Raw genomic sequence first — 17,627 nt, forward strand, 5'->3', positions numbered from 1 at the left:
TTTTTTTCCTCAAACCTTTGTGTCATATGAATGAGACCAACGCGAACCTGAGGGTAAAGCCATTTAAGTAAGGGCATCAAATTTTAATATTTTTAAAATTAAAATATGTAATTCTTTTTAAAATTTAATAGTGTCTCAATAATATTAAATCAATTAAAAAAAAATATTACATGACTTCAATTATATTAATTTAGTGATATTAAATTAAAATTTAGAAAATTCATTTTGGGCCTCTACATGTGTTGAAACGACTCTAAATAAGATCTTCTTTGTGAAGATTCGGAGGCCTTATCAATAATCTCTATGAAAAGTGTTGTCCAGCAGCAAGTATCGTCGAGGTTTAAATCTTTGGGCTAACATCAAATCTCAAACTTATGTTTCGCATTTGTACAAGGCTTTGACGAGAGTAATTTCCAGCATAACAATGTGAGATTGATACCAAAACTTGAGTACATTATGGATGCATACGAACAATAAAGGAAAAAAGTGGATTACAAATTAGAGATGAAAGGGATTTTTGAATTATAAGTTATGGTACTTATCAACTTCAAGGTTTATGGCTCCATTAATCCAAAAGACATATATATACACCTAGGTTATGGTCTCAAAATAGATTTAAGCGCGACCAATTGAGTTGATAGTACTTGTTTAAGTCGTATAACAAAATTGCATAAAGATTGTAACATATCTAAATTATTTGTTAAGTGATATTTGTTAATTCTGGTTGATCCGTAAATTGATTAATTAAAAGGACATAATCGATTAATTTAAAAGATAAATTACTTAATCAATTAGTTTGTTTTAAAGTAGCCAAAATACTTGATCAATTAATTATCATAGACTAATCGGTTAACATATTAGAAAACTCAAAAACAAATTCCTTAACTGATGCAATAGGGTTGTTTGAGCTAGTCTAACCATTGACTTAATATTATGGTACCCAACGAGATACGGAATTCTGCACCCAACAATTTAATTAACATGTTCAATGAAAAATTGTTCTGCAAGCAATTATATACTATTTGGTTAACGTTTATATAGATTATTTGTAAGAGTCGTAACAATAGCATTGCTCGTCATCAAAACTCTAAATATTGTAAACATATTTAGAGCCTTCGTTTATATTTTAAATATCACGTGCATATTATGAATTGGGTCAACTTGTAAATTTGTTGTGCCTCTAACTCTTTTAGTCACTCAAAATTAGCTCATGTCTCCTTAATTGATCCTTTAGTTTTTTAATTGTTACTTAATATTTAATTGCAATTAAAATGATTGTCATTTTGTCATCACTATTAGGTTAAGTACATCTACATTCACTCCTATAAAATATATTCTTTTTTTAATTAGTATTATTCCTCGAGTCAGATAGGAGTGGGCAACAAAAAATTTCTTCAAAATATTGAATACAGTTGCATTTTTATGATTAAATTTGACCATCACCTCTAATTAAAATTGTATTTTTAATACAACGAGTTAAGTCGGTTATGTGTCCTCGAGTTAACAAATGAGACAGAAGTTTACTTTAACATGTTTTAATTTGGTTGTCTGAGTAAACAAGTTAACAAAATGAGGCGATGAAAATTTCTTAAATATATGAAACGTGTTTGATGCGGTCATATTAGTAACTGACTTAAGGCAATATGTGAATATATATATATATATATATATATATATATATATATATATGTATATATATCATCTTCCTCTAACATGTGTTTCATCTTCGCGTTCCTCTAACTTCGACGCGTTCTTATAACAACACATTGCATTCCTTTAAATTGGGTTATTGGTATTCCTCGTTCCTCTAACCTCGACATCGCGTTACTCAAACTTGGGTTCCTGGCAATCCTTTAACCTTGATATCGCAACCATAAACTCATTGCTGCTGCCACCGTTTTATCGTCGTCACTTCATTGATTTGTGAAGACATGTTTGATTCTCAAGTTCTTGCGTTTCTTTCATCTGAAAAATAATTAATTGGACCTCTGTACCATGTGCTTTTTAATTGTTCTTAAGGTTTATTTCTCAGTAATTGAATTTTGATGTTTTCTATGTTGATGATTTATGTGTTGATGTTTGAAATTTTACATTGTTGGATGATATGAAATAATAATAATATGATAGGTATCGATGAAATCCTTTGGATGTTAATCAAATCGACTATTTTCTTTCTTTCAACTTTTAGGTTTTAGAGAACTTTGAAAAGTGTTTACAATTTCATACTAACTCGGTTAGTTATTTGTGGAATTCACAGTGTTTTGAGGTGATATATAATATATATATATATACTACTTGTTAACAATGTAATTATTACTATAGATAAATATATATTATTTCATCATTTAAATATATATTTTTTTTAACCTATTTTATAGTTGATAACATAGAATATACAATGCTATCATGTTACTTTAATAACTTAAGCATAAAAACAATGATGTTTTCTTTTATTTTATCCAAGTTCTATATTTTAACGTTTTAAAATATAGAATTGGTCATGTCTTGATGTCCTTAATTGTGTAATGCTATGTGTGTCTTTGTGTTTGTTTTGCATGTTTTACATAAGTGTGATGACAAACAAAAAATAGATGAGAAGTTATGCAACACTAGCCCAATATAATTTGAGCAGAATGAGTTTCTTCAACTTGAAAAATGGTGTATGTTGACTTTTGTTGATGTTCTTATCACTGTCGAGCATAAATGGGGCCGATTTATTAGGTTCTATTGTAAAATTTAGTAGATAAGTGTCTATTAAGTGGTATACTTTGAGTTTGTTTACGCTAGTTTCTCTACATTATATGGGTTTGTATCCTTTACGTTATAAATGAATTATGTATAAAAGTATGAATGTGTATGAAATTCTAATTGGTATTAAATTTTAGTTATGCATATGTACATGGAGGGAGGAAAACGGATTTTTTTAATAAAAAAAAACAAACTTTTTAAATCGATTGAGGTTTAACCGACTTAACAATGAATGATTTTTTAAATCGCATGTTCGTAATTCTGACGTAGAACCGACTTAGCAAGTCATATTTAATTGACTTAAAAAGGAATTTTTGCTGTAATAATCTTTTACACAAACTTCTAATGATTGAGAATGTGGTGTGTGGTGAAAGTAAAAGGATTGCGAATGATGTTTTAGTTCGGGTCGATCGGTCTGAAGGTAAAACCACTAAACAAACTATTTTAAGTTTCCATGAAAAAACAAAATTTTTGCTTAATCAAAAGGCATCAACAAAAATTTACTTGATAAAAAGATCTTAGATTAAATATTTTTAAAATTTTAATTTTGACTCAATATTATTAAATCAAATAAAAAGGAAAAATTACATATATTAATTTAGTGATATCAAATTAAAATTTAAAAAATTTATTTTAAATTTGATATTAAAATGGTTGGCCAAATCCATATCTTATTTAATATATAACGAACTCATGGTGATTCCATATGTCGTTCCCGTACACTAATTATTATTTATTTTTCAACTCTATAAAAAGAAATAATAATTGATGTTTCAACCTTTTCTGGTTTGTAAGTTGAATCCAAAGATATTGATGAGATATGACATGTGGAATGACAAAAGGAATACTCTTCCCAAGCTTGTGCTTATACTATTTCCTTAATATATCTTGCTAATACGATGCATAAGCAAGCTCTATTTGTTTCATTTTCTTTTTCTTTCTTTCTATTGTTTGTTTCAGTTTTTAAATTATTTTGCGTTTTCAGATAGTTTATTTATAATCTTTTAATAGTAGTTGCTCCAATTTAGTGCTATAAAAAATATTATTAAGTGGATCCTACAAATAATTATATTATTATATTTTGATAATATTCATTTATTTTAACATAGAATTATTAAATGAGATCCGCAAAAATGTAGGTGATTTACTAAAGACTCGTCCAAATAGCGTAATGTTTTTCAAGATCACAATAAAGATGTCTATTTAGATAAGATAAAAGGAAGAAAAAAAAAATCTATTTAGATGGATGCTAAATAGTTAGAAGAAACTTCCAATGTGGATGTTCTAAGAAATTATTTTGTGTGTCACACAATAACTGCATTTTTCTCATAAGAAATGACAATAAAAAAAAAAATTAATTTTTGTGTTTCTCATTATCATAAATGTAAAATAAATACAGAATTTTAAAAATAATATACTTAATATTAATTAGATGATACAATTAATTAATCTTACATTATAAACTAAAAATGACATATATTTTTATAATTTTTTTTTTACTAAAATGACTTTTAATAATTTATTCGATATTTTGAGTTGAAAGGATTAGATGTTTATTAAGTAGTATCATTAAAAAATTCTAATAAATTATGATTACATGTTAGACTAACTTAATAAGGACCTAAAATAGAGTTTCACCCTTCTGGCTGCTTTTTACATGATTTCTACTCAATTACAAAAATTGGTGACAGAGATTCGTAAATTGCAGCTTAAGTACACTTGCAGTATGAGTCTTGTTTCATGATGCCTTCTTCTCTTTGGCTTATATGCTTTAAGCTTTTGCTTGATTTTCGAATCTTGGCCCATTATGATGGTTTCAAGTTGCAAAATTATATTAATATAAAAAACACTGAAAGCAACTATCGTAAGTTTGCTATGTGGAACAAACGAGAAACTTACAAGGGATAACTAAATTAATATAGATAATAGTCTACAAGTCGTCTTTTTTTCTTTTACTAAAAACAAAATATATTCATTCATTCTTAACAAAAACAAATTATAAATTAATGAAGAACATTACAAATTTACCAAATATAAAAAATCATAAATCTGCAAACATTCTCACAACATCTATATTAATATCATATAACGACGAAAGATATGTAAATTTGATAAAATTATAATAATCAGAATACTCATGTTTTCAGATTTGCAACGTTGACGACATTGAAACCATTAATTGAATATGTCGACACTTGATCAAAATTAATTTATCTTTCTAAACAAAATAAACACTATAATAAGATGGAAAAACCAAATGCAATGCACCAAAGCAGTGACAAAATAACAAATAAATAAATAAAAATAGATCTATGTAAAAATTGCTTATTTGAATTAAAGGATAGAGGAAAATGAAAATGGGTGATTTTAGAACAAGTCGTTTTTTTTTTTTTGACAAAAATACACTTATAGTCCTTTAAATTTAACTTTATTTTCGCTTAAGACTTTTGAGTTTATTTTATGTTGATTTAACCATTTATGTTATATTATGTATACACTATTAGTCCTTTATCTCCATTTCGATAAAAATTAGTTCACCTAAAAGCTTATGATCATTTGAAATTTTACCAAATAATGTAACAATATGTCCCTCATACTAATCATTCATAAAATATTTATTAAATTTTATAAATTATTTATATTTATTGATTTTTTCTACAACAATTTAAACATGCGTATAACTTTAAAAACAAAGTAATAAAGATATATCAACATACTTAGTGTCTTTAACTTCTTTTCACATGTAAAATATCTTAGATAATCAACTTATTACGATATTTCAATTATATCTTAACATTATATTACAGTAATTAAATAAAATTTTCGAACTCAACATTCTACATACACAATTTAGTATATTTATAAAAAAAAAATTGTGTAAACCAACGTAACTTAAAAAACTGAATTAAGAAAAAGTAAATTTAAATGAAAATCAAATTAAATAAATATTGAATTTAATTTTGAAATAATAATATGTATTTTTTTTCTTTTATCTTCTTAGAAACTAACACATCCGGGCCAAGCGCCTTTGTCTGCGCTTTTATTCATCCAGTTATTATATAATGTCGAAGTTTCACACATTTATCAAGGTTAATTTTTTTAACCAATAAGATAGCACATGGATTATTGGATCAATGTTTATAAGACATGTAGCTAAATATTGATTTTATTGCACTCTTAGATTCGAATATTTTGTGAAAATATTTTATATACTTTTTCTAAAATTTATGAGAACTTTACTTGTCTGCAAAAAGTTAAAAGATCATTGAAGTAACAAATTATTTATATTTTCATCAAAAATCAAAATAACTATTTTTTATTATTTTTGAAAATATATCATGTATACTTTTTTTTTAATCATTTAATTTTATTTGGCTCCATCACATACGTTGTTGAAAAAGTAATTCATTGTTTGATAATCGATATTCTAATATATGAGTATTTTTGCTAAATCGACGATCGAGTCAATTTTTAAAACACTAGAAAAAACGAGCAAATAATTTTTGTTCATATTAAAAAATAAATTATGACTATTAATTATTAAAAATTATATTTCCTTATTTATGTTAACGTATAATTCTTTGTTTTCCATGTAACTAGATACATTATTAATCAAGATCAACACTATCTATGAATATTTTTAAAAAATTAACATTTACTGATATTTTAAAAATTATTTACTCAAAAGATTTTAATTTTTTGGTCATAAATAATAAAACTCACACGCACTAATATGAAAAATATGATAAAGAGATGTATTATAAATTCAAATTTACACCCTATTATATCAACAGTTGCTTTCTGAATTGTGCTTACGAAACTTTCAACGCTCTCCTTTAGTTTCGATGATCTAGTCTTTATTTTTTTATTAAAAAAAAAAATATATAGTGATAATTGATTAAAAATATATTAATTTGCCTTCTCAATAGACATGTGCTTAAAACTAATTGACCATAACACGAAGAGTTGCGGTAGTTTTAAAATTTTGAGAGAAAAATCGTTGAGTGTAATGATCATACATTAATTGTATAAAATAGTTTTACACTATTGTTCAATAAAAATTCAACATCTTAAAATATATGTTTATTTAATAATCACCAAAAAATAATAATCATTTTCTCAAATATTATTAGATTTCAACGTAATATAAAAGTAGTTTACACTTATTGTGTATTTTCTTTTTTCTCGAAACAGTTTAAAGACGAAGAGATAATTTAATATTTTCATTAGTAAAATTTTATTTATTAAATTTCACTCCATTTAACTACTGACTACAACAATTAATAATGATTCTTTTGTAAATAATATTAATTTTACTGTTGAAAATCATTTCTTTTAGAGTTATCCACAATCTAAATGTGAAATGTAAATAATATGTAATGGAGGAAGTCAATTATAAGTCCTTTGGGCAATTTCAAATAAATTAAAAATTATAATTAAATTTATATAAAAAAGATAAATTATAAATTTATTTATTAAAGAAATAAAAATGGATCTATTCATTAAAAATAAAACAATGCTCAAAACACAAAATATATTAAAACTTATGACTCGAGTGCTAAATACCTCTTGGAGGGAGAAATCGAGATAGTAAATAAATAGACAAATTAACTTCTTAAAAGTTTGTTTTTCTAATAAAAAATTTATATTTTTGAAATATTTAAAATGTATTGTAGGTGTTAGCAACAAGTAATGAATAATGATAATGGGGAGTAGTAAGTACACCACACCTTCCTAACTAAAAAATCCGAGCCATCCAAACGTGGAAGTGTTTTGGTTGAACGACCAGACATTAGACACCCCACATACGTAACGTTACTTATAAACTTTAATTATGATGTACTAGTAGACACATAAACGATTCAAATTATTAATGCTCTTCTATCTTTCTTTTATTTAACCATCGTTTCACTATATTTCAATGTTTAAATGAAATATAAGTATTAGCAAAAAAATTGAAATATATGTATAAAATAAAATAGATTTATTTTATAGATATACTTCGGTACATATTTTTTTACACAGATTATTCAATTAGAATCGTTAGATAGTAAATATATTTAACTTTTATTATAAATACTTCTAAAATTATATTTATGAATGATAAAATTATATCTATGAATGATGTATCGATAGTATAAAATATTTTATAATAGATGAAAATTAACTTCAAATAAAATAATTGAAAAATTAATTAAATTACATACACCAATTTTTTAAATATTCTTTTGTTTATATTTTATCTTGAATGAATAAAATGTAACATTAATTATATTTTAACAATAACATTCTTAACTTTTTAATATAGTTGACAGAGAAATATATGTAATAATATATCCTCCCTATATCTCATAATCAATGTCTCATTTTTAAAATAATTAATACAAAATAATAATTACTATTTCAATTTTTAATACAATATTAATGAAGTTAGGTAATTGTTAACAAATATTACAATAACCCTGGTGAAGGTGAAGTAATTGATTATAAAAATTTAGAATTAAAAATATATTAGAAATTTTGATACATTTGTTGTCCTTATTATAAAAAATAAACACCTTTTAAGTTACATTAACTATTATAACTTTTTTCTCCCTAAATAAAATCTATTATAAATTTTTCATAACTCAATTTAATGTGAAATATATGTTTACTAGAAAGTCACATGGTAGAAATAAAACATTCAATGTTATGAGTATAATGGAAATAGCATTGTAATTTCCTAGCATTAATTAAATAAGCTTATTTATCTTTGTGTTTTTTGTAATTCTTTTTTATATTAAAGACTAGAGGGAGTTAAGATTAAAAAAAATATATTAGAGGGAATATTGTTTTTCAATAGTATAATCTAATAATAAAAATTGATTGCATCATTTTCAAATTAATAAATTTCACTTTTAATAATAGTGTATACATGGATACTTTATGAAGGTAATATAATAAAAATATTATTATCCGTTTAATTTATATATTTTTCTTTATATATATGAAATTATTGAATGAATCACTTAAAGTGTAATTGGTTAAATTGAGGGGAGGGGATAAAAAAAATTATGAAAGGAGATGATGATAGTAAAAATATATTTGATTAAAATTGTGTGTAATTTAAAGCAGAAGAATAATTTTAAATAATTTACAAGTGATTTTAGTTATTTATTCTTTACTCTCCTTCAAATTCTACAAAATAGAGGTGGAGGAAAATAAAATTAATGAGGTTTTGCTATACTCCTCTTTTAAAAATTAAACCAAACAAATATTATTGAAAACATAACACCTACTCCTATTCCCCAATCAAACTTATCCTTATCTTGCGATAGAGGAAGTAACAGTTAATTAGTCAACAATATCAAACAATAATTTTTTTATTAATTATAGTGTAAAACAACTTAAAAAGGACTGGTAATAAAAATAAAATTAAAAGAAGATGAAACGCATCTAAAATTCAGTGTAACATTTATTACAAATTCAATTCCAAGCTGACATAGAATAAGTCTACCTCGAATATTGAAATAAAGCTCAGATAATATTATACTCCTTTCATTTCAAATCTTCAGTAAATTTGGCAAATTGATATGTAAATTTTTTCTAAAACTTGTTTTAATTAGTTTTGATATTTAAAATATACAATTAAATTTCCTCAGTACATATTCAAGAGAAATTATTTTTGTCAAGATTCATTAATAGTGAAAATTTTATAATTTTTTTGCTCATTGTGCCACAGTAACTGTTATATTTATTTGAATTATTTAATATTATTATTTTGTACATATTTTTTATTTAATTCAAAAATATTTAATGTACATAGTTAAATATTTAATATTAAAAATGCATAGTTTAATATATTTGACTTATAATTTTTTATGAAAATTAAAAAGTTAATTTTTACTAAATTTTTTGACAACCTGAAAGTAGTTTTTATTTTTATTTTTTATGATAATAACCGGAGTATACGTAAAGAATTTATATGCACTAGATGTGTCAAACTATTTTGTACATACATTCAATTAAGTTACATTTTGATGTCACTTTTCTATGTAATTTATTAAAATACGTCAATATATATATTCAAAAATAATATTAATAATCTATACTATTATATAGAGATAACTCTTTATTTTGATTGAACATTTTTCTAGACAAATCTACCCTTAATAATTTAGGTATTTTTCAAATTTAAATTTCAACTTAAATCAACACAATAAATAATTATAGTAGACTTCTTAACATTACAATCTTTTCACAATTTAAAATTTAAAACATATAACATTAATATTAATATTGAAAATTAGACTAACTTCCTTTCTAAATTTTAAATTAAATATATAAATTTTTGCTTATAAAAAAATAAAATGAGTAAATATTAATATAAAAATGAATTAGTTATTATACAATAATATAATCTATATAAATTAAATATAATAGAAAAACAGCATAGGATGTATGGTTTTTTTTTTTGTTCTAACAGTTTAATAGATACATATCACACCCCAAGAAACATATAAAATGTTGTTGTAATTGTGATCTGAATTATAGTAATAATAATAGAATTAATAATGCATTAAGTGTGATATTGAATAAGATAAATGAATAAAGAGTATGTCCCACAAGAAACATGACACTACATCCTCATTTATGATACATCTGGGCTCCTATTTCAATTCTATGATTTACACAAACTCTTTCAAAACATATTCCAAAATGGAATAGAAATATACATTTTCTCTCTCTCTCTCTCTCTGTCACTCATGAAAGAGAGAACACATTTTCTCTCCTTACTACTTCCATTCTACTTTCTTATTCTCTTCCTAATGGCTCTCCTCACATCCTTGCCTCAACAATCCCACCCCAAACACAAACATAATAAGAAACAGAAACCAAAGGCGACATCTTCATGGGACCAAATAAAAAACATCCTAACATGCAAACAGATGGAAGGTTCAACAGTACATGATCCATCAAAAGCAAATAATAATGGATACTCGAAAATGGGTTCAACATGCAGGTCAATATGTAGCTTGAGAGATGTAGTTCATGGAAACACAAGAGTAGTTCATAGGTCTGATAACTCATCACCAGAGAGTAGTGTATTGGGTCAAGAAACGAGTTTACTCAAAAGAAAACCTTCTGGGAAATCCAACGGTGGAGGAAACTACACGTCATCATCATCAACAACTTCCAGAGGAATGCAGTTCAGGAAGCTGTCTGGATGTTATGAATGTCACATGATCGTTGACCCTACCAGGTTAACTCACATTGTAACACTTTTATTTCCTCTGTTTCCTCTGTTTTAAACTCTCTCTCAATTTTAAATTATTTATCAAAACAATCGAATGAGATACTTTTTTTAAAATTGATATTAGAGCCTTTTTGTTACATTTTTAGTTTTTTTTTTTTATTTTTAAAAAGTTACCTTTAAGAGTTTTAATTTGTTTGTTACTACTTATGAAAATAATCAAATATGAATATAATAAAAAAAAAAACAGTTTTAAATGAGAAGTTGTTTTGAATTTATCTTAAAAATTAGTTTTGTAACTGGTTTTTTTAAGGTGTACAATTCCAAAACAAATTTTTTAAAAATTTAATAAATAATATTTAAATTATTAAATGCTAAAATTATATTTTTTACACTCCATAACAAAGAGGTATTTAATATATAATCAAAGTACTCACAATTATATTATAAGATTAATTTCGTTTTTATTTCTACATGTATGTTCGAAAAAAGTCTTCCGTTATTTATGAAAAAAAGAAATCAATGAGAGTTTTTGAAAATATTAATGCATAAAATTGATTTTGTGGTGGTTGACCACAAAAGACACTCCAAATATATATAGGTTATTTGAATCTACTATATAGCTAATTTCCAAGTCAACTGAAGACATTCTATTTTTCTCACACATGTTGGACTACCTCCAATGTAAAATTGTTTTTTAACACTACCAAAATATTGATGATTAGTTTATGTTTGATTATGCTTTTTTGATGAGTTAAAATTCGATGTGTAGAGTTGAATTTGACTTTATTTTATTTTATCGTTTTTAAATAGAATTAAATTTGTCTCTGAAATTGATTATAACTCAAAAGTTATAATTTGTGATTTTGGCATATAAAATTGATTTTTAGTTTGAAATTTCATAATAAATTCAACTACATAATTATTTCATCTTAACTCACTTTTGGTAAAAAAATATCTTTGTCACCGCAAAATCTAATAGACATCTGATATAAGCTTATTGTAATAAATTTGTCTGCAATTAATTTGTACAAAACATTATTCAAACATAGTAATAGTAGTAATATTATTACACATATGAAAATTAATTAATATATGTGTGTATTATATAATTGCAAAATCAGGCTACCAATTCCTAGGAGCACAGTGTGTGCTTGTGATCAGTGTGGAGAAGTCTTCCCTAAGATAGAAAGCTTGGAGCTTCATCAAGCTGTTCGTCATGCCGGTAATTAATTAATTTTTTTGTTCTTTATTTTTTTTCTTTTTATCATCCTTCTTTTGTTACTCTTTTTTCTTTTTTTGGTTACATACTCCTTTCTACTTTTATTTACTCACCTTTAAGACGAAAAACATGCCTCAGCATTAATTCCTTCCGTATCGATTTTACTATGTAATAAATTGATTTATTAATAATACTAATTCCTTTAAATAAATAAAAAATACTAATTCCTTTTCTCACATATATATGCACCGCTACTGCCAAAGATGATGTTTACACACTTTTTGTGGACATAAAATTTATTACTAATTTCCATAAAAGACTACAATAAAATGACTGCAGTCGTAGTTTTATTTTATTGAGTAAATGAAAACTTGTATTCCTATATAAAGTAACAAGAATATAGATATGGTGGTTATGTGTTGAAGCTACTAGCTTAGCTTGTTAGTTGTGTCTATATGGATAAATTCCCTTGTTATAAAATTTAATCATGTCTGTGGGGTTATTAAAACATAAAAGCAAGCTTCGAAATTTGAAATAAGGGAGCATAAAGGACTCCACCATCCGTGCATGTCATCATATGCTATGCTTTAGAACTGTTTGTTTTCCGATAATCTTGCTCTTCTTTTTGAATTTGGATTTCCCAAGGTTGATTGCAATGAAATTGATACATTTCAATCAACAATACATAATTTAAATTATTTTTAAATCTTAAATTAAAATTTAAAATTTAGATCCTTTGTTAATGATACATTCTTTAATGGAAACTTAACAGTATATTTTCTCTAATTACTAATTAAAGTTTAAATAAAATTTTATTAATTCAAGGAGGTCTTACTTTTATTATTTTTTTGTCAATGTAAATAAAAATAATGCAATCAAATAGATGTATATAAATTTAAAACTTATACAAGATATAACATGTTAGTAAAAAATAAAACATGTGTTAAAAAGTATATTATTAATATCACTGTTCATTTACATTGATCATTGATGCACCACAAAAATTGTAGTGCATTTGTTTTGGACCTACAGTACACGAAATATTAATAATACAGTTGAAATTCAAATGAATCATATTAATTAATGTAGTGTGGTTGATATATAAATTTCAACTAAAAAAGATAATATATATGTTTCATAATATTTATGTATTAATAGAGTGTATTGTTAGAGTATTTTTTAAGATAAAATATAGGTGTAGTCTATCAGACACTTAGTTAATAAATTTTATTTAAAGATAAAATATTTAGAAGAACTAAAATTGTTAATAAAAATAATTTATCGATGGATCTCCATATTTGAAAGAATTGTATTGTACGTATATTATAACATTAATGGTGTACAATATGAAGAATTGATTCACAATTTATAACCGATGCACCCACCAAAAGAACAGTGCATTTGCTATGGGGAAACCGTACACATAAGAGAACACAGCTGTCTTCAGTAAGGGAGATTAATTATCTGCCTCCACAATGTCACACCTCTGGACTCCATTCACATCACACTCCAAATATAACTAACTGCCAAATATCAATCTCAAATCACAAATAATCATATAAGCTACTACAAGCAAAAAAATTCAATGAGAGAAAATCAATTATTTTTTTGACCCACACACTCTCTTCTCCTATTGAAATTGAGCATGGGTCACACACTCAATTTAAATACAGGCACTTCTCCATACAGAAACTGAAACCAAGTTTCCCACGTTGTAGGGACTAGGAATGTAAATACTTTTTTTAGGACCCAACCACTTTTTATACAAGAGAATTCAATAGCTCAAAAATATCATGAATTGTACTTGTCACCTTGAAAATATTAATTTTTTTTATACCAGGAGGGATAACATTAATTATTACTTAGTTACTAGTAATTCATAGTCATAAGATCTACTAAAAAACATTGCTCCATCAAAACAAGGTGAACTATTCTCTTTATATGTCCTTTGATTCTTATAAAGTCATATATACCCCTCTAGTACATTTTATAGACAGAATACAATAACTAATCACATTAACATAAAATATAGGCATGTATATTAGATGAGACGATCAATGGATAATTTAATAAATCTCAGTACAAATTATATGTAGTTATGATGAAAATTAACATCTTTAATAATATAAAATGCATACTTATTATTATACATATAATTAATTCTTAGATATACGAATATTATACGGTAACAGTAAAATAATTTAATTTAATTTTAGTTTTGGGTTATTTATTTAATTTGGAAGAAGTGCACTTATGAAACAGTTTCGGAGCTGGGTCCAGAGGATTCGGGTCGGAACATAGTGGAGATAATCTTCAAGTCAAGTTGGTTAAAGAGGGAGAGTCCAATGTGCAAGATCGAACGGATATTAAAAGTTCACAACACCCAGCGCACGATCCAACGGTTCGAAGAATGCAGAGACACAGTGAAGTCCCGTGCAACCAACACCACCAAGAAAAATCCCCGCTGTGCTGCGGACGGCAACGAACTCCTACGGTTCCACAGCGCAACCTTAACCTGCGCACTAGGCGCACGTGGATCCTCCTCCCTGTGCGCCACCGTACCAGGGTGCGGAGTGTGCACCATAATCCGACACGGATTTCAAAACAAAGGAGGGGTGAGAACCAACGCTAGTAGTGGTAGGGCCCACGACTATTCAGTTGAGAGGTGTGAAGAAGAAGATTCTAGAAGGGCTATGCTGGTATGTCGTGTGATTGCTGGAAGAGTGAAGCGCGTGGCGGAGGAAGGTGCGCCGCAGTTATCGGAGGAGGAAGGCGTGTCTTATGATTCAGTTGCGGGTTACGCGGGAATTTACTCCAATCTCGAGGAGTTAACTGTTTTCAATCCAAGGGCTATCCTTCCTTGTTTCGTAGTCATTTACAAGGTGCTTTCCTCTTGAGTTACTTTAATTGAATTTGGATGGTCCAAGTTACCATATCTCATCTATTCAATTAAGATCGTTCGACTTTCATTGAATGATTTCAGTGTACGTGACTGCATTGCAATCGGCCTCTATCGACTGTAGTGATTCTCAATACTATTTATTCATGATGATGATCTTACATTTGGAGTTATTAATTAGGTTACTAAATTATTAGTACCATTTTCGTTCACAATCTTCATAGTTACATTGATCGTTAATTCTTTATATTAAAAGAAAATTTAGATGAAAGTCTTCACCTATGAATAACGTAGAGGGGAATGATTTTTATCGGTAGTTTTTTAGATTGAGAATTAACGTGACAATGTGTGTTAAGATTGAGAACGAAAATGGAATATATTTTATCCTTATGTATCATTAGTTTGTTAGTAGTAATTATTAGGAAGATATTTCTCCTCCTAATTAAAGATATTTTCTTATAGTACTTTATAGATAGGGGTCAACTATAAATACATATGTTGATTTCTACTAGTAGTCTGGTTGTTTATTAATTCATCTTTGATTTTATTATTATTATTATTATTATTGTGTATTGTGTATATGCGGGTGTGAAATTGTGTGAAACTAGCATTAACACTAAATTCAATCTTGTTTACTTAATGGTTAAACGAGGGGGGAGGATTTTGTAATGTACTTCGTGTACGTGGGTTGGGTTGGTGTGTGTTTGTTCTGCCACGCTCATTGCCCACGCGTGACCCAAAGTGAAAGTGGGATGGAAGGTGGGACCCAATTTGATGTCAAACTTGTGCACGTGGATCCCAGATACTACTAATTGGAGTAATCTGTTTGTATATGTGTGCTTGCTTCTGATCAATTTGCCAAGATATATCATCCATTTTAATTTATAATTTTCAGTTATTTTATCAACGGAGAAGTTAGTTGAAAATTAAAATTTTCTAATGGTCCTGAACTTTTGGTGACGGGATAAAAACTAAGACATTGACCGTTCATGTGAATGAGACAGATTACCAAACTAATCCATTAAATTAAATTGTAGTGGGTGTACAGTCTAGTAGAGTAGTAAGCATTCAAGTATTGACTCCGACATCCGCCAAACACTACTAGCTCCATTGAGTCCTTGCTAATTATGTGATCCAGATAATTAGTTGGTTAGTGACTAAGTACTAATTTTCTAACTAATCATATCTTTAATAATCCAGGTGTCCTTTTGTTATTAACTACTAGAATATGGGAAAAACAAGGATTAATAGATTTGTGCTACCATTTGTCAACCATTAATCAATAAATAAATTATTATGTTATTTCAATATTTAAAATATAGACACTTTATGTGATTACTAGTAGCGGAGCTTGACTAAAAAGTTTGGGGTGATCGACATACTCAGCAAACTTTAGAAAACAAAATCAGCAAACAGACAACCATCATTCTAAATATGTCGTATATCTTATTCAATAAATAGAGCAACAACAATTTAAATCAATCAATTTAGCAACAATTAGCCATTATTCTAAATAGGCATCCAACAATTTAGCAAATCAGCAGAAGCACAAACACCTTGTATGCAACAAAAATCAGCACAAACATCTTGTTCAAACGCCTTGTTCAACAAATCAACAAATCAACAAATTCCAAACCTTTGCAGTTTTGATGACGAACGGTCGAGGCGAGCTGAAGTGGGGGAGGCAGCAGCGACACAAGATGGCAAGAGGGCGGCACCGTGCGCAGGGGAGAGAACAGTTGCGTAGGTGAGAGAGGAAGATAGATGATATAATTTAGGGTTTAAATACATATATATATATATTTGTGTGGCTGCGGCCCCTTGTCCCAAACAAGATCCGCCCATGGTGATACTGTAAGTGTTTATTTCAATATCTTCATCTTATTTTTTGCTTTCTACGATTTACGCATTACAAAAATATATACAAAACTCAAAAACATCACTTGTAACATCAAAATTTTAATGATCAAATATCATTTCTAACTCATAGTTGTATTAATAATCCAACCCTTAATTCCCTATCAAAATCTCAACAGAGAGATCAAATGATTGATATTTGATTAGATGAACCAAAGATCTAACTCTGTCCTAGCAAAATTGGCATAATGGAAGTATGCATTGATAATGTCCTAGCAAAATTGGCATAGTGAAAGTATCCAATGATAATTTATGGCCACCGATGATCAACATCTTTCAACAACAATTATGATGAATTTTGTAAAATAATACCCTTTGTTCTAAAGTGAATGATCTATTTGATCATTCCACACACACACACACACACACACATATATATATATATATATATATATATATATATATATATATATATATATATATTAAATTATCCATATTAAATAAGTATTAATATATATACAAAACTCAAAAACATCACTTGTAACATCAAAATTTTAATGATCAAATATCATTTCTAACTCATAGTTGTATTAATAATCCAACCCTTAATTCCCTATCAAAATCTCAACAGAGAGATCAAATGATTGATATTTGATTAGATGAACCAA

At 26.7% G+C, this 17,627-nt stretch overlaps 1 protein-coding gene across 1 annotated transcript; it reads left to right on the plus strand.

Annotated features, from left to right (window-relative positions):
• Positions 1–10,419: 10,419 nt before the first annotated feature.
• Positions 10,420–15,681, plus strand: LOC101513058 (uncharacterized). Its single transcript, XM_004499191.4, has 3 exons — positions 10,420–10,990; positions 12,106–12,206; positions 14,466–15,681. Exons 1-3 carry the CDS (start codon positions 10,494–10,496, stop codon positions 15,098–15,100), a joined length of 1,233 nt encoding a protein of 410 aa, XP_004499248.1. The 5' UTR covers positions 10,420–10,493; the 3' UTR covers positions 15,101–15,681.
• The last annotated feature ends 1,946 nt before the right edge of the window (positions 15,682–17,627 follow it).

This window comes from Cicer arietinum, chromosome 4 (assembly GCF_000331145.2).
Source record: "Cicer arietinum cultivar CDC Frontier isolate Library 1 chromosome 4, Cicar.CDCFrontier_v2.0, whole genome shotgun sequence".
NCBI lineage: Eukaryota > Viridiplantae > Streptophyta > Magnoliopsida > Fabales > Fabaceae > Cicer > Cicer arietinum.